Source organism: Pyricularia grisea (genome assembly GCF_004355905.1).
Source record: "Pyricularia grisea strain NI907 chromosome Unknown Pyricularia_grisea_NI907_Scaffold_2, whole genome shotgun sequence".
Taxonomy (NCBI): Eukaryota; Fungi; Ascomycota; class Sordariomycetes; order Magnaporthales; family Pyriculariaceae; genus Pyricularia; species Pyricularia grisea.
In genome coordinates, this window is record NW_022156717.1 from 6,088,770 (window position 1) to 6,110,102 (window position 21,333).

Sequence of the window (21,333 nt, forward strand, 5' to 3'; positions counted from 1 at the left end):
AAGCTGGATCATTTGAAGTCACTACCACCAAAGAGGCTTGAGAAAGCGAGAAACCGTACACCTACTAAGAGTCGGCCTGAGGTGCAGTCCCCCGTCTCTCAACAACGCCCCTCAAACACCAACTCGGTACGAATAGCAAGCAAATAACATATTCAAACCAAGCGACATACGTAAAGGAGCGAGCACGTTAGACCAGGCGGATGTTGAGGTGGATATTCTCATCGCACAAAACACAAAACTTGAACGCCTTTCGATCCAGAGTTGGACAAGTGCTTAGGCCGTGGGTAAGAATACGCATCGATGATTTGACTTGCATAGATCCAGACACATAAAAATGCATACTTTGCTACTTGGACAGACCTAGAAAATATAAGATGACATGCTCTTCGGGGCTTATTGCTTAATTTATACACTTGGCTGATTCTGCAGTTCGTCTGCACTTATGGGAGAGATAGGAAGCACTCGCAGATAGGTACATAAAAGCGAGGCAGATCTTGTTATGGGGATGGAAGGTAAGGCAGAATGGTCCCTGTCTGGTTTACACAGGTGCCCCATGCCAAGTTAAATGCATCACTCGGTGAACATGGCTGGAAATTTATCGTTACTTCTAGAAAATCCCTCCGAGCTTATCTCTTAGTTTAAGGAAATGCCATTTCTCCCTGATAGTCTTTCAAGGTTTCGTAAGTAAGTCGTAGACTGCCCTCAAAAGAAAGAAAAGCGACCTCAACATGAAAAAATAACAGCAAAAATTCACAAATGGTATCTCAGTAGAATCCGTAAAACTCACAACCTGACCAGATGACCGCTTCCCTCTTACGGGAACTGTTAGCCCTACTGTAAGTTAATCCATGCCTTGAGTCCTTATGTATCGAGAGGCTCCTCTTGCTCCGTGGTATTCGGGTCCTCTGACTCTGGAGGCTGGTCTTGCTGCGCAGTATCCGAGTTGCTACGCGCAAGGTAAGCTGCTGAACTCGCAGCCGTGATTCCGCCAACAGCTTGGAACGTTCCTAACACGGCGGCAGCGCCGTACCCTCCCATGGCCGCGCTCTGTAGTGTGGCGAACAGGGAGGGGGCAACGACGCTGCCCATTGCGCTCTGCGCACCAGCTGCGATACTTCCTAGAAAGTAGCACGGATGGGACTACGGTTAGCCGAGATTTGCAAAAGTGTATGTTTTTGGCCTCCTATTCCACACTTTTGATCGCGCAGGAAATCATCTCTCCTGACATCACGCACCTGCTATAGGTCCCAATGCGCCGAAGCCGCCGAGGCCCAGGACCGGGAGGGCAACTAAGCTCGGGACAGCAACCACAGTGACACCCAAGACGCCGATAGTAGCGGCAGCAACGTTTGCACGGCTGCTGAAGAATCCTCCAAACGTATCGGGTCCAGCCTCGGGAAAGCTTGTGTCCAAGTGGTTGATAGCATCGACTACATCATATTCCGGGTTGCTAGCCTGAATAGTCGCATCCGAGTGGCTCTCACACGCAGGGTCGATGGCATCATCAGTGCGATCTTGTGCATCTGACATGGCCTCAATTGGCATGCCGTCTAGATCCTTGTTGTTGTCGTCAGACATTGCAACAATATTGTGATCACCTCGGAGAACTTGATTTTCTAAGCAGGCGGCGGACTGTTCCGAGATGACGAGATCTTGAGAGAAGTCAATTTCCAATGCCGAGATTTAATTAGATGAGAGTATGTTTGTAGACGCGGATGTAGTTGGCTGAGCTGCCAGAAGTGCGGGTGATGGCGGACGAGCAAGAGGTGAAAGCTGCTGAAAAAGGTCAAATGGTGGGTGTTTGTCTTTTCAGACTTTCACTAGAATTTTTCAAGTGAGGGAAATGTGAGTTTGATACTGATGCAGACTTCACTTCAAGCCGGTGCGCAAATATCATTGACTGCCTTGTGTTGGCCCGTTTGCCTGCTTAGCCACCGGCCACTTCCAGTGACCCCCCGACTGGCGGCCTAAACCATCTTTCCGCTGTCTGTCTGTGTGACATGAGCGTGTTTGCAGACACGACCGACAGAAACCCGAATTTCAAGTTATTAGGACGCCAAAATTTGAATGCATGACTGCCTCACGCGGCTTGGTGTGGAAGACACAACGTATATAGGGTGTCAGAGAGCCTAAGCTGGCCTCCCATGGGCGACCAGGCAGGTTAGTTCTCGACACACCCATATTATCAATCCATGGGTGCCTTGCATAATTTCTCATCTTGTAGATTTTCGCTCCAAATCCAGAAAGCGATCAAAAAGTGCCAGATAGATATTGCCTCCTGAAAACTCCACTCAGAGTCCAGAGCGTTCTTTTGTGAGGCTCTATCCCTGAACATATACATGATGTTATTTGTTTTACCAACCAGGTAGATAGGTAAATTCATAAAACGCCTCGACAATACCCGACGACTTTATCAGGGGCCCTCCCTGCCACGATTGGTGCGGATAATACCGGTTAAATCGCGTACAGCCGCCCAAGAGAAAAAAAGCAGTCACAAGCGCGTCGTACAGCGGTGTACATTGGCGGGGCTATACAAATAACGTGGGCCGACAGTGGGGGCCAGACCTGTCGACGCTATTGTAGAAAGTATTCCCCGCACTCCTTTTTTTTGTGCTGGTAGCACTCGATGCTAGGAAACCACCCAGTCAACATCGTTCTTTACACATCCGAACGACGTACAGCATGGAACATCCAAGACGTAAGAGCCACATCATGGAGAAACCAAGCGGGTACTCTGGCTGTACTCCGACAAGCGGCGGAGGCTAAGTGGATGTGTTGATATCATTGCTTGAGGGGACCACCATTGGTTTTTCTGTTGTTTCTTCCAAGTTTACTACACAAACCACAATCCCAATCCAAATCCCAACCCTCAGTCTTTTCATCCAAATCAGTCTTTCCGGACAATCTTGATCTCAAGTCCCATAAGCACGCACTCTCGGTAGCATCAATTGTTGAAATATACTTGTACCGGCAAACGCACCGAACCCACGTACATCCAGAAAGGCAGCGCAATGGCGTCCGCAACAGAGGGCAAATCCGTACGGCACCACTTCACCTCCCCTTGCACATAAAAATACGCACAGCGGGCAAATCGAGAACTCACACAATCCCCCCAAATATCCCCTCCTTTTTTTCCCGCAGAACCTCTCCTTCGTCCTCAACAAGCCGCACGATGTCTGCTTCGAGGAGCGCCCGATGCCCAAGCTCGCCTCGGAGCACGACGTCCTGGTCGCCGTAAACTACACGGGCATCTGCGGTTCCGACGTCCACTACTGGCACCACGGGTCCATCGGCGACTTTGTCGTCAAGGACCCCATGGTCCTGGGCCACGAGTCGGCCGGCACCGTCGTCGAGGTCGGATCCGCCGTCAAGACGCTCCAGGTCGGCGACCGCGTCGCCCTCGAGCCCGGCTACCCCTGCCGCCGCTGCCGCGATTGCCTCGCCGGCCGCTACAACCTCTGCCCGGAGATGCGGTTCGCCGCCACCCCGCCCTACGACGGCACACTGGCCGGCTTCTGGACCGCCCCCGCCGACTTTTGCTACAAGCTACCCGAGTCGGTCAGCCTGCAGGAGGGAGCCATGATCGAGCCCCTGGCCGTCGGCGTGCACATTGTGCGCCAGGCCAAGGTTTCCCCCGGCCAGAGCGTCGTCGTCATGGGCGCCGGCCCCGTGGGTCTGCTCTGCGCCGCCGTCGCCAGGGCATTCGGCGCCACCACGGTCGTCAGCGTCGACATTGTCGAGTCCAAGCTCGAGGTCGCCAAGCAGATCGCCGCCACGCACACGTACCTGTCGCAACGCATCTCGCCGCAGGACAACGCCAAGGCCCTGATCGCCGCCGCCGGCCTCGAGGCCAACGGCGGTGCTGACGTCGTCATTGACGCCACCGGCGCCGAGCCTTCTATCCAGACCAGCATCCACGCCGTGCGCGTCGGTGGATCCTACGTCCAGGGCGGCATGGGCAAGCCCGACATCACCTTTCCCATCTTGGCTTTCTGCTGCAAGGAGGTCACGGCCAGCGGGTCGTTCCGCTACTCGGCCGGCGACTACAGGCTCGCCATCGACCTGGTGGCCAACGGCAAGGTCGACCTCAAGGCCCTGATCACGGAGACGGTGCCCTTTGACAAGGCCCAGGAGGCCTTTACCAAGGTCAGCGAGGGGCAGGTCATCAAGGTGCTGATTGCCGGGCCTAATGAGAAATAGGGGTTGAGCATTAGCTTTTGAGCCGTGGAGCTATCTCATTTAATATAACGAGTTGACAGAATTAACGGCCATTCTCATGACAAAGCATGCGTGATTCCAAGTCCTCAGTTCCATTGTTTTGATGTGGTTTCTAGTCTAGGCCCGTGAATGATTTCGAGCTCAGACAGGGCGCCAATGAGCGCCAAAAGTGCAGTTTATGAACTCGATCGAAGGACTGATCAAAAACACTAGACTAATAGCAGGCAAAGAAGCAGCGCCCGATAACCAACTCCAGGCCAGTCAATATAAAACAATTAGGCGTATTGAAGATTAAAAAGAATACCATGTTCACAAACCTCTTAACAAGAAACTATTTCAAACTCCCCAAGGACAATAATAAACAAACCGAAGGGTATCAAGATACTTCAGTAAGACGTAAAAAAACAAAACAAAACAAAGTCAGACCAACCCGAGCCAATCAAAAATGACATAAACTCCAGAATTTCCATGAAACCAATATTTATAAAAGCCACAGTAATGGTTGCTTTTTTTTCTTAGTCGTCACACCCTGCTCACAAACCAGCATCGTCACCTGAGCCTAGGGCTCTTCCTCCTCCCACTGGCAGCAAACCCGCCAATTGGGGGCACATTCTCGCGGCCCTCGATGCCTGTTGTAACCGACGCTGGCTTGCCACCCATGGTTGACTTTGACAATGCGTCTTTATTGTTTGACACTGACCTAGTGCTTCTCCGGTAGACTGGCATTGTCGAGTTGTTATTGGTGTCAGGGCCCGAAAGTGGCGCCAGCGACATGGTGCTAGCCGACGGGTTGAATTGTATAGCGCTTGTCGTGACACTGACGTTCGGATTCACCTCCCTCAGACCACTCGATACGGCTGAAGAGGTTGACGGTGACCTCTCTCTCTTCACCGTTGTCTCGTCAAAATCACTAAATACCACAGGGGGCGCCGGTGCGCTCTTGGATGGCGTCTCCAAAACGCCACCATTGAGCCCTGCCAGGAGAATCTCGTGTGGGGCCGTTCGCGGGAGCTCGGTTGGGTAGTTGTACTGAGTTTTCTCAGGCGTTTCACCCGTCGGCTGGTACTCCTGCAGCAACGTATCCCTAATAGATTCGCGCAGATTGCTGAGTGGCTGGCATACGTTCTCGTCCAGGGGTTCCAGACCAGCACGCAGGTCGTCAACCTCAGCTTCCACCTCATCAGCAAACTCTCTGACACGCTCCACTGCTTCTTTGGAGTGTGATGAAATTTCTGCATACGAGTTCTCGACTGTATGCGAGAGCTGTTGGACCGAAGCTGCATGCTGGGAGTGATGAAGCGAGTTTTGGGATCGGGCACGGGTGACGAAACTGTCAAGGTCTTGCATCTGGACGTCTAGATCGCGCTTTTGCTCTTCAACAACACGGACAGTCTCGGCGTGTACAGACTTGGTAGTCTCTTGGATGGATGTGCTGTGTTTGTTGGCAGCCTGTGATTTTCTGTTAGTAATCTGCCTCGCGGGGCTCGACATGATAGTTTTGAGTGAGAACTTACGGCCCAGTCATCCTTCATCTTGGTCTTTACGTTGTCGCGCGACTTGTTGATGTCTGCCATAACCTGACCATCCTTCTCCACCCAGGTGCCCATGCCATCCGAGTATTGCGTCACACTGCCCTCAAAGGCCTTTGTCGAGTTCAGTAGGTCTTGGTTGAGCAGAGCAGCCTTATCAGCCAGCCTGAGTTCTTGGGTTTCCCCTTGGTTGTTGATAAGCTTCGTGATTTGTGCCAGCAGCTGCTTACGCTCCTCGGCGGCCTGCTTCCTTTCTTGGGCCACGATCTCTTGAATCCTGGCGGATGTGGCAGCATTGGATTGAATCAGAGACTCGCTTGCTCCTTCCAGCTGACGCCTAAGTCTATCCGACTCCGACCTCTGGGCTCCGAGATGCTTGACAAGGTCCTCGAAGATGGTCTTGAAGTCTTTGCCGAGAGTGCTATATGATGTATGGAGCTGGTTATGGAAGAGGCCAAGCTCGCTCAGAACGTCGGCTGCTATTCGCTCGGCTGCGCTTGCGATTGCTTCGAGGCTCTCACCAACTCGCTCCTTGATGTGGTCCCTCACCACCTTGATCTCCTCAAGCACGGCATCCATCTCCTGCTTGGATTGTTCCTTGTGTTCGAGAAGCTCCTTTTTCGAAATCCCGAACTTGCCCAGATTCTGATCTAGTAAGTTCTGAGTATCCGACAGTTTGTCCAATTCTGCCTGCAAAAAGCTTTGCATGCGCTCAGATACGCTAGAGATGTGGTCCTCCTGGTCCTTCTGGAACTCTGAGATGCGACCTTCAACCAGTTCTGTCACATCGGCTACTTGGGCTTGTGACATGGCCCAGGTGCTGCGGTTGAGTGATTGAAGGTCGGATTTTCGCTTGTTCTTGGCACGCAGCCCGCTGACATGCTCGACTGTCTCTCCGAGAGTGTCGATGAGCTCGCTTCCAATGTTGGCTAGTTTCTCCTCAGTCTCCTGGTGGGCCTTCCGGAGGTACGTTTCATCGGCAAGGGACTTTCGGGTACCGCTCAGCACAAGCTCTGTTTGGTCGAGCAGTTCCTTGGTGTCGTCAAGCTGTAGTCGTGTACCCTCATGCTCCTTCTTCAACCCCATAAAAGAAGATGTGAGGTCAAAGAGCTCCTGGACCTTGCCTCTCAAATTCGCTTCAATAGTGCCAATCTTGGCAGCCTGCTCCTCTGTCAAAATCCGGCGGGATTCATTCTGTACCGTGATCTCTTCGTAAGCCTCATTGGAGAGATACACGCCGTTCCGTTGCCTGGTAGTAACCAGTTCTCCTCTCAACTTCTCAATCTCTGCCGTAAACTCCCGTAGCAAAGTTTTCTTGCTCATCAAGGTCCTGATCTGTGGCTTGTTCCGGATGTCCTTCGCCCGGAAAGCATAGTCCAGCGTAGAGATTGTCTCCTCTAGATTACTCTTTGCTGGGGAGATGGTGGCGATTATGCAAGTCTTCGTCCGACCACCAAGCGAGTCTTGGAGGAGACGTGTGAGTTTCGATTCTCTGTAGGGTATGTGAGTGCCTTGATCGACAAGAGAGTTGATGACCCTTCCCAGTGTCAACAAGCTCTTGTTGATGAGACCGGCTTCGGCCGCTCGTTTGTTCTCCGCCCCTGACCGTTGGATGTTCTCACTGCCAGCCAAGTCGACAAGGTTGAGCTTCCCGGCGCTCACGTAGTCGTCTCCGTTTTCGCCTGGCCTCTTGACATAAACAGTAATGGTGAAGATGGTGTGACTTCGACTACTCAGGTCGTTGCACTTGGTAGCAGCGACTTGCCGGCGGAGACTTCCCTCTTGAAGACGTTTTATGCCCTCGGCCGCTGTAACAATGTGCCGCTCTTCCATTCCTTGCACCACTGTGCTTTTCTTTGCGTTATCTTCGTATATCCTGAGTTTCGCCCCGTCGTCTGCTGATAATAAGTCTCGTAGCTCCTCATTATAAAGTTCTATGAAGGAGCAGCGGACACAGTTATCGGATTCTTCAATTTCAAGTTTGTTGAAGAGTGTCTGTAATACTCTAGGTATGATGCCGGCGGCGTCGGATAGCATGCCCATGGTTTCGTTCATGTCACCCGTCATTGTGTAGGTTTTACCCGTACCAGTCTGGCCGTAGGCGAATATTGTGCAGTTGTAGCCAGAAAGCATCTAAGAAAAGACACAGTTAGTAAAACTATGGATAGCAAAACAGAAAATCGAGTGGCTTTGCATACTTCATCCAGGATGGGCTTGACCACATCGTCAAAGATCATGCTCTGGTCGGCAGCCGATGAAAAAACGCGATCGAAATTGTACGACTTGTTGCTCAGCGCGTTTGGACCCATCGAGAGTTCAACGACATTACCCTTGACACCCTCGGTAGACACAACAACCGCGCTGTTCTCTCGCACTTCACGGTCATTCCTGCCTCGACATCTCACGACAACGTTGATGTTTGTCTTCTCTCCAAGTCCGACCTCTGACGCTTCGTAGTCGCGTTCTTTGCGCTTTATGCCACCGGTCAGAGTCGTGGCCATAGACGACACCGATTCAGCCGGCGATGCGGCTCCAGATCTGTCGATTCGTGACGCGATTGCGCTGTGGTGGTTGGTGCGAACATTTCGTGTTGCCGTCGTTGAGGCGCGAACTCCGGGACGTACGCTTGCCCGGCCGACCGCGCCTGCTCGCGAAGTAGTCGAGGCTCCGGCGGAAGACACGGTCGATGCTCGTGGGAGCCTGCGGCTTGGCTCCCGCAAGGAGCTCATCCTGGCGATGGTGTGTTTTCGAGCTTAATCGTTTGCACTCTGGCCGGTCTGATCAATATTGTTGGCTATTCCTGTGGTTCAAACTTATACCAGATATTAAATCCAAAGTGTAGCGCGGCAAAAGAGGCGGTCGCGTAGCTTAAATGTAATAGCAGTATTTGATATTGTGTGGCTTGCGGAGTGTCAAGATGCTCTAGGACGACCGCGGCTTGCATGTAAACAACCCTTGCTCCCAATTTGTTGATGATCCCACTCTTCTTTGTGGAAGGCTTTGGCGGGACGCACGTTCATTGGCTCGAGTGGGGAAGGCGCAAATGTTGGCGACAAAGTGGTTGGACGGGCAACGGCAGGTGGCAGTATGTGGAGCCTTGACCGTTACTTCTCCATACCATTATGCTAAGACCAATAGGGAAGTGACAGTCTAATCTCACAGCCGAATCCCCCATTTGACCCCTGCACAATCACCTGGCCTAAGCTTAAACGATATGACGTCTCAGGCGCCCCTCCTTTACTCCTCATCCTCCGCATCACGGAGCTCAAGTCAAATCACGCGGTACCGTGACCTTTAGTGAGCCACGCCTCCTATCCTCGCCGGCGCGGAACAGCGAGGCATAAACCTAAACCTCCCGGTTATCTTGTTGGATTTTCCATCATCTGCCGAACCTATCGAATTTTCTTACCTAGAACTAGACCTAGAATCCATTCGTCCGATGGATTCTGCTTGATGCATAAGTCCCGGTACCTCAGCACATCTTCTTGACTGCCGTCAGCCAGGCTAGGTTGCTTAGAATCTCCGAGTCACACACCAGAGTTGCTACATCTTTGACCATGTCGCTTTTCCAAGCTCAGCTATATCCGGGGCAAGCCCTCGGCTTTCTAGGTCCGTACAGATAGCACCGGCTGTTCTCATCCCCGGAGCCCATGGCCTTGCTGACGTCGAGGCTCATCTTTTGACTAGTGCTTGGCGCATCCCTTCACGACATTCTTACGCGCATCAAAGCCGAGCCCCAACGTTTCCCAAAGATAGATCTTGCTTTCTCCCAAAATGCGCCCATAGAAGAGCCCGTAGTCGTTAATCTGCCATCGAATGGCGTTCGTCTCCGCTTTGATGGCCCCGAGCAGCGCCTGCGTCTTGTCGAGGTCGTAGACTTTACCAAGATTCACATCACCTTCAAAGAGGCGAATCATGAGCGAGACCTCATGCGCCCGGCTGCCGAGCCGACTGCGACCGGGCCAACCTTCAAACATATCTACAACAGGTTCTTGGGGCCAACCTACGATGGCGAGTTTGTGCCCGGAAGCGAGGGCGGCAAGGATGTGGGCACCTACGTGCTGTCTTATCCCGGCGTTGCTTTCACCTTCCCTATGGCCCCATCGGCATACTCGCCAGACAAGGACGTAATGTCACTTTTATCGCACAACGGGACGCAGGTCGCCACGTCCATGGCAGTCTTTAGTGGCGACACTTGGGCACAAGCGCGGGATACTCTATGGGACGAAGCACTCCCGAGCTTGAAGACATTTGCGCCTTTATCCAAGGGTAGCAAAGACGCCAGCCCGGACGACGTGACGCTGGTCCGCATTCATGGCGGAGGAAAGCTCCAACTAGTCCGCAAATGGTCTGGAGTTGGTGATGCGCCTTTGCCCTCCACCTGGATTATCCTTGGGGAAACAACTCCACAGGACCTAGTTGCCGAGCTCGGACCTCCCGATGCAATCTACCGCAGGAACGAGCAGCGCATGTACATTCACCGTGTCCGTGGCGCCAGCAGTAGCCACGGCCGTCGCCCAAACAGCGGCGATGTCAAGCCGGGCTCGCATGACAATCTGACCGACACTGACATGTCATCTGCCAACGCACTATCTACGGACGACGGGGACTATGACTCACGCGACGATGATGACGAGGCTGTGGAGGACGACGCTGCTGGCAATGTTGCTGGGGAATGCTTCTACAACTACTTCTACCTAGGGTTTGATATACTTATATCGACACCCAGGGTACCGTCACAACCCCCACCAGGTATTGATGAGCCGCAGGTGCCCAGAGATAGAACACTTCCATCCGAGTCTCAAGATAGACTCGTGGCGACCAAGATGATCCTCCATGGCAATGTCCCAGGATCCTACCCATTCAACCGACATCGCCGCTGCCGATGGGATATAGCCTACTTGGACCAACCCACCAACTCGGAGACACCCTTTCCAGAAACGGAGGAGCGTCTAGGCTCGGCATGGAAATCTACCTATTTGTCCGAGGCTGACGCCAAGCAGCGACAACGAGGCATGGTGCTCAATCGTGGTTGGGGTGACAGCCCCGGCAGCAGCATAGAGTTCCTGGGAGGTTGGGAGGGTGAGGTCAAGAGCTCAGCCAGGAAGACAGACGCGATAGGTGCCGACAATTCGACAACGACACTCTACGGTTATCCCGGGCTGGTGTTTGAAGTTTTGAGGAACGGGTTTGTTAGTGCACTAACAGTGTTTTAAAAAGATTTCGTTCTTCACCGTCAATTTCTTCTTTGTAAGATCTCCTTGGCACTTTTAAGGTGTGGAATAGGTGGATAAACGGCCCTTGGTTTGTTTTGGTTTTCTTGGTTTTCTTTTGTTCAATTCGGCGTTGGTGTGGGTTACTGGTACTTCGAACACAGTATTCGAGAACACGGGCGTTCATTGAAGGTTGGTTTAGCATATTTTCCATTTGTGTTTGCATCTCGGTCGTCTCATTCAGGAGGAAGATGGCGGCGGTGATAGGTTAGACGTGAAGAGCCGTGAAGCTTAAAGATCTGCATTGAATGTTAGAATGCATACGATGATTTCTCTGGCCTTATTGGTTCGCCTATGAATTTTTTTTTTTTTTTTTTTTTCAGGGCAACGCCTGTGCCTTGATTTCCCGTGTAACACAAATTGTCCAGACCACCAAGGTTTAGTTGTATACAGTACTGTCAATGTGACTGCACCGTCATGCACCGGAGAATGGCAGCCGGCCGATGATGCTTTTTTGACTCGTCTTTTTTGGTACAGTTACATCACTCAAAGCGGCTGCTCGCATCTGACGGGATCGGGTCATCTAACCGTTGTACAGTAAACCCAGACTTTGGATTTGGGTGGTCGGGCTTATATTACCGTACCAGTTTCTGGGCAATGTTACCCGCACACCAAGCCGCAACCACTCCACCTTTGATCTTAATAGGTCCAGGTTTCAGGCACTATATCAACGTCATGGATTTTTTGTTGGGTTTGCTGTTGATCGGAAACCGGCTCTCTTTTTTTTGTAAGGCTGGAAGTCCGGTACCACGACGCAGTGTATTTGTGATACTTGACAGAATAACCTCTTGAACTGAGTTTTGTATCGCGCGTACCTGACAGGTTTGAGATTGGCCGTCCTGCAAGAGCCAAAATGTGTTATTTATTGCTGTGCATAATATCAACGTTTATGCAGCAAACACAGCAGACACAAAAGTAAATGTGCACGTGCAAATGGTATATGGCGGTGATTTCAAACAACCTTTCATTTACACTCTCATCAAGATCCCAGACACCTCCTCTCCACGATTATGGGCTGGACTCTATACAGAAGAGACCTCGCCCTGAGGAAGAGAAAGGACCCCAAAACTCCCCTCAGAAGAACATAGATACAAGATTACACTTGAGACATGAACCACAGTAGAAATAAAAAAAAAATAGCTGAACCATCTCTTCATCAAAAATCGTCTATCCGTACAAAAAGACGCAGTTGCCGCATGCTCAAGACGAAAAAGAAAATGTCGAGCGATTTAAGGGGTAACACCAGCAGGGGTGTTGCAGAGGATGCCCTGGTCAAGCTATTCGACGGGTAAGAAAAAAATAACCAAGTCAGTTATACGATATTCTATCACTGTCAAAAAGCATTGCAAGAACTAAAAATAAAACTCACAATGGGCAGGACGCAGCAGCGAGCACGCTGGCCGATGGCGGCGCAGATCTCGGAGAAGTTGTCGGCGTCGACGGGGGAGTCCGAAGGCTGGCCGCAGTCGAGGTCGGCGATGCCGAGGACGTCGGTCGCGCAGCACTGAGCAGAGCCGTACAGGCCGGAGCAGGGAGTGTAGGGAACCTGGCGCTCCTGGACCTCGGCGGGGAGGGCGACGGCACCGGTGGCCGCGACGAAGATGGTGGCGATGATGGTGGAGAACTGCATCTTTGCTGATGAGGGAAGATGGGCTTTTTTTTGTGTGGTTTGAGAATTGGGGGGCTTTTTGTGGTGAGGACTGAGCGAGTGGTTGATGTCTTGTGAAGTGAATGGGCTGATGGGGAGAGTGAAGATGTCTGGGAAAAGGGGGGAGAAGGTCGAGATACTTATACTCGATCAGAATCATAATATCATATTTGCGAAATAACACGCGATGCCACTTCCGGTAGCCGAATGCTTGTAGATAGTTGAGAGGCTGAGAGGTGTCTGGATATCTCGTGCTACCTACCCATTTGCCCCTGCGGACCGGGTTGGAGGCCGCTTTCGCCTCCCCCCTGGCACACATACTAACCTGCTCGCGTCCTCGAATCTGAACCAGAAGAACGGGATGCATACTCGCAATGTCTGGTCGACTGCGTCAGCGTTGTCTCCCAGCGTTGCAGTGGGACGTCACCATCGCCTTGTCTCCCGGAGATGAAATCAATGCAGAGAGGAGGTGGTTTGCTTGGGTCCTGATCTTGGCTCTTACATCTGAGAGGCCAATTGATACGGGAACGGACAAGACGGGCAATGTCGATCGACATCATCCACGTTGCTCTCTAGGCCGCTCTCTCCCCCCGTTAACGCGAAAAATGTTAAGGGGGATCGTCATAGTTCTATCGCTGCGTTGACCTCTAACCAGCCAGTAAATTCTATGCCCTTGATCCGAAATGCAACACCATGGTCACATTTAGAAGTGGCCAGCATCTCTGACAGACGGTTCGTGGGATTCGCCCGAGTTAACAGACTTTGGGAATCACACTGTAATGCGTACAAGATGGTGTAAAGTGTGCATGAGCATTTATTTGTGCCTGCGTCTGGCTGTCCACCATACACGACATGTTGCCTGCGTCTGTCTTACATACAGCGAGCGATTTCTGGTAGCTCTGCCATCTATCAGCCCTGGATGAGACCCTGTCCACAACCTCATGAGCCTCTTCAACGACGTCGAGACCTTTTGCTTATTTTTGTGTCGGAATAAAAAAAAATTGCCCGTTAAAGTCCCGGTTCGCAAGCAGTGGTAGTGAGCCTTGGCATACGTACGCGAGTTCGCCTTACTTCCAGGTACCGAGAAAGAGGCCGGGGAGAGGGAGTCCAATCCGAAGCCAATTCTCTCTCAGCATGTTGCCCCCTTCCGAAGGATCGACATGCCGTTCTCCCAATACAAGGAACCTCCAATAAACAACGGCCGAGTTATAGGCCGCCCCAAAGCCTAGTATAGGTTAGTTAGGTCATTGAACATTCGCAAATACGACAGGTGGAAAACTTGGCTTTTGTGGACTTGGCACATGGCCAGCAAATGATGTGGCCGGAACTTGTAGGGTTACATCCTAAATCAGGAACAAAAGACATGTTTCCCCGCGAACGCCTGACGAACCAGGTTCCATAACTCAAAATATTCGGGATGGATGGAACGGTGTGCATAGTCGTGTTCAGTGGTGATCATCATGATTGCAGCTAGAACTAGCCACACTATGTTCGCCACAACCTATTTCGTACCACATGTTGACTGATATGGACGACTTCAGCTGCCTGATTGCCACCACTTGGTCGAAATTGGGCAGTGCTGATAAAAATAGCGAGAATTGAAGGCAAATATATTGCGAATAAAGCCGAGGTTGTCAATCATTTCCTTATGCTTCGCAGGAGATCGCAGCAACTTGGAGGCCTGTCTGGAGCCTTGGATGATCAGAGGAAGAGTGCAATTGTGTTTAGCCGCCTTGCCGCTTGCCGGTTATCAAGTCTGGCAAGGTTAGAATACTGCTCAACCGTAAATACTACAGCAAGCAGCCAAGGAGAAATATTGCATGGATGCATTATAATTTGTGAAACTGGGCACATATCTTGTTGGGCATCAACATCGATCGGAGATCGTGGACCTCCAGGCCTCGACCTTGTCGGCGTATTTTGTATGGTTGCCGGCATCGCTTCTGCTTTATTCAAAACTAACTCAGATAAACTCACGACGTCAGGACATGGTTGTATCGATATCCGGAAGCAGAAGGGAAGCGACTGTAACCTGCCAAGATGAAACGGGCAGTAGGAACGGAGACGGAGTAGTGAATAGTAGTGCGCCCAAGCCTAATCTGGGCAGCTGGAAAGCAAATCTTTGGGTTGCATGCATTGTACGTTACTGGCAAGAGATTGGTAGCTTGGAGGCTGGAAAAGAGCTATCGTGGGATAGGTGATTGATCAAATAGGAATTTTGGGGAGAGAAAAGAAAAGAAATCATGACGTCGATACTGATTGATGACTGTCACAAAGACGTCCAAGTTGATGTGATCCAAAATGAAGCAATCATAGCGAAATGGTTATATAGGGAAAAAAACGGAATAAAATTTTGTTAAAGCCGAAAACATGGAAGAGGTCGCATTTACTTATCTATTCCCCAACGTCCAGACTGCTCCTTGTGTAGGTGCAAATGGTTGGGGCTTGAAGACGTGGAGAGTAGTCTCACTTGAGAGCCTACAAAAATGGCACACCATATGGTACGGTGCACACGTGAAAGTACTCACAATCATGCTCTTTTATTTCAAAAAGAGTTGCTACCAATGAGCTGCATGCGCGTGCTGGTTCGCTCGTTAAGCTTTGAAAATAGGATTGGACGATTGATGCTTGCCAAAGTAATCAATCAATCAGACGCCAGTTAGTTACCAGCGCCTTGACCGGTAAGCGGCACGGCCCTCGCAGCGCCGCCGTTTGTAAACAAGCATCCAACGTTTGATGGTTGGTTAAAGGTGCCAAGGTGTGTTAGTCCCGGGTTGAGAGCCGGCGGAATCGTCCTGATTTGCGGTGTGAAGCGATGAGAAGCAACGTGTTCGGGCATTTACAACGCATGTTGTCAGGCAAGCACTTGCTTCGGAGCTTGGTCGGCTCAGTAACACCAATCAACAACGCCTATCCGAATGTAAGCTCGATTGGCGGTCGATATGGCTGGACTTATCCGTATCTACGGAGTGCCTTACATGATCGATGGGTGCGTTTGGAAGTCTTGGAAATCTACACCGCAGAGGGCGGGTTAGGGTGCTTGGTGCGCAAAGGAAAATTTGAAGAATGAGTTCGTCGGTATGAAGCAAGACATGGTTAAAGAAGACGGTGCGGACCGATTGCAAGAGTCGGTCTCACCTAGCAAGGTAGAGATACCCAGGTAGATATAGTTACTTACAATCCACCAGAGAAATTCGTACCCCAGAGAGTACATAGTACGTACTTACGGTACTTTATCAGCGGTTCCAGGTGTAGCATCCGACGTGCACATTCAAAACAAAGTCAGCATTGAAACATTGAATCTGGGTATAAATTGATTATGACGGAATGGCGTACAACTGTTTGCAATCGCCCATGACCGATGTGGGACCCATGTGAATCGCCCCGCTAACACAGATCAAAAGGTGGCCCCTGTCTATGCCATGTCCCCTGCAGCTTGCTTGTATTTCGGCTGAGTTCAATCAAGATGGGCGCCTGGCGCGACTCAGCCATCAAAGGAGGCCGCCCTCTTTGGGCTGCTAGGGTCAAATAAAGGGCACAAGCGAAGAAGGCAGGGTCCTTGGGACCTAGGGACCAACCCTGATCATGTCCAGGAGTAAACAGGGCCTTTTGCAGTAAAGATGGGTCAACGTCGCTGTTTGGTTCATTCCACTGCAAACTTCAATTGCTATTAACTATTAACCATTTTTGATCCCGTTCATCAACAGTAGCATCCGAAACTTTGCCTTGTAACGATAACTTAAGTTCAGTTGGTTTAATTTATTCAGACGCAGACAAGCTGGCAGAAACTGCCGTGCCGACTTCCGCATCCAGCACTAGCGTACCATACATACAGCATCTCTTTAGGCACCTTATCCTTGATCGACTTGGAGCGCGTGCTCTGTGCCGCTCAATCTTCAACAATCATCATGCTCTTGTGAATTTGACCTTTAACGCCGACAGACAGCTCACCAGTCCGTGCCGCCCTAATCGACAACCAGACTAGCCCGTCTCTCTAGCTTGCTTTGATCTTCCGCCTGCTTCCCCCAAGGCGAGAGCCTGTCATTCGACGGTCCCAATTTACTTGCGCAGAAGACACAAACATTCCGTCACCGCAAAGGCCTTAGCATGTGAAGCGACAAAAGCTAGGCAGACACCAAGCAACTGCCACCGGATGCCGCCTGTTTTCTCGACTGCCAATCCGCCATGACGGAGCATGATGCCGGCCATCAGGACACACACTCCCGTCAAGCACAGCTCCAAGGCTTGCTCAATTCACATAGTACTCCTCACAACAATAGCGATGCGCCCGGGTTAGGAATCACCGACACAAGCCATACCAAACATCCGGCGGCCAACAACCACGTCCGTATTCGTCATCCTCCAGCCGCCGAAGCGAGCTCGACCGCCACCTCGGCGCCGAGCACATCTTCTACGACGACCACAAACGATAACTCCATGCTCACATACCAAACTTCGCGAAATCCCTCAGCAGGTCAGGCGTCACCAGTGCTGGAGCGCCAACAACATAATGCAACCACCACCTCCGCCGCGAAGGCCAATACTCGGGGTAGTGGGGTCTCTCGCTCGCGCACGCACAAGAACCGATCGAGCAGCGCATTTCTTCTGTCAGGGCCTTTATTCGATGGCACCCCTTCAGAGCCCGCTGCGCGCGACGGCAGCCTGTGGCAGAGGCAAGGGTTGTCGCCTGCCGCTCACACGCTCTCGAGGCCCATGAGCAATCTCGCCACAAGCTCTGCGGTGGATAAAGTATCCGAGCAGTCACAAACTTCCAGTGTGCAGCCGTCGGTTAGGGTTCCCACATCGAAGCAGTCGCTCCTCAAGTCAGAGGATACCCTGCGCCAGAGGCCAACCGCAGCCTCACAAAGACTAGATACTACTACTATGTCGAGGGCTCCAGGCTCGTCCTCTTCCACGGGAATAGCAACACAAGGCGAAGCCGTAAACTATGAAGACCAGGCCAACAATTACATCGAGGCCGGCTTGGCTGGCTTGCCACCAGGTACAGCGTCATCCAAGTCATCTTCCTCCTCTGCTAGACGTAGCCTTGATCTAGACTCTACCCACATTGTCAATATGGCTTTAAGCCTCAGCGAATCGCGGCGTTTAGCCGCAAGAAGAAACAGCTCACAGCCGATACCTCCAAGCTTGGCACCGATGCCGGATAGCTCGTTGTCGGGCGGCCTGCGACAACATCTCCAGCAGCAGAGGCGATCCTCACGCAACATGTCTCCGAGAGCCAGCAGACTTGTATCTTCCGCCTCAGCTGGTCCCGCTGGTCAACAAAACAGGGTCACCAGCCCGCTGCATGCCTCTTTCGATTTGGGCGGAGATGCCAGCGGCTTTCGCTACCATTTCTCACCGTCAACACTTGCTCGTGTACAAAAGGCCAAGGATCACTTGGAGCTGCTAGCGCAATACAGGCGCGTCCTTGATTTGGTGCCACCTCTGAAGCCGACTGATCCTCCGGGTACCTCTTCGAATTCGGGCTCTGGAGCTCCAGCATACATGGAAAACGAGTTTATGGTGAGACTCGGCCGCGAATACAACCCACTGCAGTACATACGGAATCGGAAAGTCAGGGCACGTGAGCGGAAGGCCATTGACGGAGATGCCCAGGGCTTCGGCGATGTCAAGAACGTCACCGAATGGGTGGGGCATATTTCAAGCCTCGCAGCGACGAGAGGAAGCGGAAACGCTGTTTTGCCCACGTTCGAGCCGGCCGAGAAGGTTATTTCCCAAGACCATGTAAATACATCTGCCACAGGCGCCACAACCAACGGAGCTATGGCTTCTTCAAAGCCTAAAAGGCCGAGGGTAGACTGGTTCACCAATCCAGCAGACTTGCTCGCGGATATTTACTGGCTCGAGCAAGGCGACAACAAGAAGTATGTGGAAGATAGAAACTACAAGCGGGTCTTCCCGCAGGCCCATGGACGTCATAGAGCATGGTCTTATTGGAAAGACAATAGCCTCTCATCTCCGACGCCTGGTGGTGCGATTTATGCTGCTATTGCTGCGGCATCCGCAACAGCTTCATCCGCGGCAGCCCCTGCTCCTACTACTACTATGAAAGATACTATTGAACAGGGGCGTTCATCTACTTCTTCAGACCATCGGAAATCATCGGAAGAAGTGTCAAGATATAGACAGCACATACCGAGTGGTGCAAGAGAAAAGCTACAGAAACTTAGGGGACTTCACCACCGCCATAGCACTTCTGTCCATGCCAGTGCACATGAGCTTCTGAGGTTTCGCAGAGGTTCAGTGTCGGACGAGTCTGAATCTGAAGCTGGGTCTCGGAAAAAGCGCATGGTGCGCAGCCAGACCATCACCGCCAGTCACAGAGACGCACTCGAGAAACATATGCTAGAAATGATTGCGCAGGAGAATAGGAAGTCCCTTGAGCAGCAAGTGACTGCTTCCAACTCAAGCGGCGCGAATGTAAAACCGTCTATGCCAGTCTCAAGCCCTACCGCTCTCAGCACACCTGAAAGGGTCAAGACGAATTCTGCGGGAACAAGTCGCCCGCAAAGCCGCTTCAACTCAAAAGACAACTTAATCAAAGACTTACAAAGTGCTTCAGAAAGCAGTCAGCGTGGCAGAACTTCTCATAGGTTCCAGCCTCAACTTCCAAGTGGGCCTACGTCTCCAGCCAGTCCAGGTCAAGGCCGTGACAGCTTGGATGTGCCCAGTTTCTGGGCTCCTCGACAACGACGTCCCTCTATAGACTATGATTCCTCGCGGCCTACATCACCAGACATGCGAGGCGTGCGAGGAACCGAAGGTGCCAGTGGGTTTGTGCTCCCACCAATTGGCAAGGATCTCTCTCCTAATCACAGTAGGTCTGGCTCACCGAGTCGAAACCCTTTCAGTCGTGTCAAACAGAAGCTTCAGCGTGAGAGAAGCCGCAGCAGAGTACGTGGCGCTCCGGATGCCGCCACTCCTGGTGCTACTCTAGATGACCTGCCACTTGGATCAGTATCGCCTGGACTGATCGAATCTCCTCCTCGAATCTTGGTACCTCCCGAAAAGCTTAAACCATCGCCATCGCCAAAGGAGACATACGGCTTGCCCCCACGTAAGGTTACATCTAGAACCGATACTAGCAACACCAAATCCCAGAAGAGCCATATGGGCGAGATTAAACGGGAGGACTCTGGACTCCGGGGCTTTTTCAGTAAGGGGCCACCTCGCATCGATAGTGTTCTGCGTTCTGGTGTCTCCAAAGTCGGTGATCTTCTATGGAGGAAAGAATCTTCCATGGAGGAGACGTCTCTGTCGCCTCGCAAGTCAGAGCTGGAAAAGACTGGAGCAGACGTTGCCAGCTCCGATTCCGAGGCCTCGGATACAGATGTTACCAGTGATCGGAAAAGGGGTCATCGTCGCGACGAATCGCGAAACAGTACAATCGAACTTGGCAGTCCGAAAGCTTTGCACCGACAGACGACATCCGATCAAGAAAACAAGCACCTGTGGCCAGATGCACTTGACAGAACTGAACTGCACAGCCCAGGGGGTGTGATGTTATCACCCGATCTCGGGTCTCCTCTATCGCATCCAATTAGCCGGCGGTCTTCTCGATTCGAACTACTCAAACCTCCCAAGCTTGATGTACAAGCTGCCACACCCACTTCGCCAAGCGTATCGCCTGTTTTCCCCATCCAAGAGTTAGGGAAACAGACTAAGACCAAGGATGACCTCCACGCACCGGAAGGCGGGAGCGACAACTCTGCCGCAAAGTGGCCTCCTCGGGAAACTCTTCTCACCAAGAGACAAGGCATAGACCAACGCGAAGTTTTAAGACAACGTGTGCGTGTATTACGCACTGGTATAATGGCATCGGAGATTTCTTCTCGCAGTCTCAAGGACAAGAAAGACTCGATACCTTCGGATGGACACGCTGGTACGGGCCTGATGTTGCAGCAACATTACCCGTACCCGCTTTCCAGTCTAGCGGCCAAGCACAGAGATGAAGCCCTCGCCGCGGCCGATGCCATGCGGCAGCTGGCGCAGCAGTGGCACCAACAATCGGAGGTATTCGCGACGCGCACAACACCTTCGCTCATGTCCCGAATCGACGCCCTCCGTTACCAGGTCGCAGTCGACCTGTCGAGTCTTGTCAGGACGGGAGCGGACGAGGCGGATCATATGGGTCGCGATCTAGGTGACGGGCAGCGGCTGCAGGTCAAGCGGGCAGTAGACATCATCGAGAAGCTGCTGCGGCGAAGGCGACGGCGGTTCCGATGGGTTAGGCGCGCGGGCTGGCTGGCCGTCGAGTGGTGGCTCGTCGGATTCATGTGGTTCGTCTGGGCGGTTGTTGTCATCGCGAGGGTCTTTCTCGGTGTGGGCAGGGGGGTCATTGGCGTTGGACGGTGGCTCCTCTGGCTATGAAGGCGTTGATTGGATTGTTATGAAACAACATTTTTAATTGTGTTTTTTGTCTTGTTATTTTTGTTTTGCATACCTGAGGTGCGCTTGGGAAACATGGCGTTGTTTTTTAATCTTTGTCTTGTTGAGCATTCAAAGCATCGGGGTGGTTTTTTTTTTTTTTTTCTTGGACATGAATGTCATACATGCATACCCTAATCACTCTTGGCGGGCAAGTGGCTATTCGATATTTTATATTTTTTTTTTGTTCCTTTTGTACAGAGAAGCTACTGAC

At 51.8% G+C, this 21,333-nt stretch overlaps 7 protein-coding genes across 7 annotated transcripts; 4 read left to right on the plus strand and 3 right to left on the minus strand.

Moving 5' to 3' along the window:
• Positions 1-506: 506 nt before the first annotated feature.
• Positions 507-2,286, minus strand: PgNI_04387 (uncharacterized protein). The gene is made up of 2 exons (XM_031124434.1): positions 1,236-2,286; positions 507-1,118 (listed from the first exon to the last, which is right to left on the minus strand). Exons 1-2 carry the CDS (start codon positions 1,576-1,578, stop codon positions 862-864), a joined length of 600 nt encoding a protein of 199 aa, XP_030985565.1. The 5' UTR covers positions 1,579-2,286; the 3' UTR covers positions 507-861.
• A 367-nt stretch (positions 2,287-2,653) lies between these two features.
• On the plus strand, positions 2,654-4,268 carry PgNI_04388 (uncharacterized protein). The gene is made up of 2 exons (XM_031124435.1): positions 2,654-3,038; positions 3,142-4,268. Exons 1-2 carry the CDS (start codon positions 3,012-3,014, stop codon positions 4,198-4,200), a joined length of 1,086 nt encoding a protein of 361 aa, XP_030985566.1. The 5' UTR covers positions 2,654-3,011; the 3' UTR covers positions 4,201-4,268.
• A 259-nt stretch (positions 4,269-4,527) lies between these two features.
• PgNI_04389 (uncharacterized protein) lies at positions 4,528-8,476 on the minus strand (the record flags this gene model as incomplete). Its single annotated transcript, XM_031124436.1, has 3 exons — positions 4,528-5,667; positions 5,733-7,880; positions 7,946-8,476. The coding sequence occupies 3 exons, from the start codon at positions 8,474-8,476 to the stop codon at positions 4,768-4,770; spliced, it is 3,579 nt and encodes a 1,192-aa protein (XP_030985567.1). The 3' UTR covers positions 4,528-4,767.
• Positions 8,477-8,828: 352 nt separating this feature from the next.
• PgNI_04390 (uncharacterized protein) lies at positions 8,829-11,263 on the plus strand. The gene is made up of 2 exons (XM_031124437.1): positions 8,829-9,356; positions 9,435-11,263. Exons 1-2 carry the CDS (start codon positions 9,305-9,307, stop codon positions 10,961-10,963), a joined length of 1,581 nt encoding a protein of 526 aa, XP_030984338.1. The 5' UTR covers positions 8,829-9,304; the 3' UTR covers positions 10,964-11,263.
• Positions 11,264-12,249: 986 nt separating this feature from the next.
• On the minus strand, positions 12,250-12,650 carry PgNI_04391 (uncharacterized protein; the record flags this gene model as incomplete). Its single annotated transcript, XM_031124438.1, has 2 exons — positions 12,250-12,297; positions 12,390-12,650. 2 exons carry the CDS (start codon positions 12,648-12,650, stop codon positions 12,250-12,252), a joined length of 309 nt encoding a protein of 102 aa, XP_030984337.1.
• Positions 12,651-14,592: 1,942 nt separating this feature from the next.
• On the plus strand, positions 14,593-14,712 carry PgNI_04392 (uncharacterized protein; the record flags this gene model as incomplete). The annotated part of the gene is made up of 1 exon (XM_031124439.1): positions 14,593-14,712. The coding sequence occupies one exon, from the start codon at positions 14,593-14,595 to the stop codon at positions 14,710-14,712; it is 120 nt and encodes a 39-aa protein (XP_030984336.1).
• A 2,141-nt stretch (positions 14,713-16,853) lies between these two features.
• PgNI_04393 (uncharacterized protein) lies at positions 16,854-21,062 on the plus strand (the record flags this gene model as incomplete). The annotated part of the gene is made up of 1 exon (XM_031124440.1): positions 16,854-21,062. The coding sequence occupies one exon, from the start codon at positions 16,854-16,856 to the stop codon at positions 21,060-21,062; it is 4,209 nt and encodes a 1,402-aa protein (XP_030984335.1).
• Between the last annotated feature and the right edge of the window lie 271 nt (positions 21,063-21,333).

Bases quoted from the DNA above. Each gene is read 5' to 3' on its own strand.
- PgNI_04390 (XM_031124437.1), top strand. From the start codon at position 9,305: ATGTCGCTTTTCCAAGCTCAGCTATATCCGGGGCAAGCCCTCGGCTTT. The intron at 9,357-9,434 runs GTCCGTACAGAT...TCTTTTGACTAG, and splicing joins GCAAGCCCTCGGCTTTCTAG to TGCTTGGCGCATCCCTTCAC.
- PgNI_04387 (XM_031124434.1), bottom strand. From the start codon at position 1,578: ATGTCTGACGACAACAACAAGGATCTAGACGGCATGCCAATTGAGGCC. The intron at 1,119-1,235 runs GTGCGTGATGTC...GCTACTTTCTAG, and splicing joins CGCATTGGGACCTATAGCAG to GAAGTATCGCAGCTGGTGCG.
- PgNI_04388 (XM_031124435.1), top strand. From the start codon at position 3,012: ATGGCGTCCGCAACAGAGGGCAAATCC. The intron at 3,039-3,141 runs GTACGGCACCAC...TTTTTCCCGCAG, and splicing joins CCGCAACAGAGGGCAAATCC to AACCTCTCCTTCGTCCTCAA.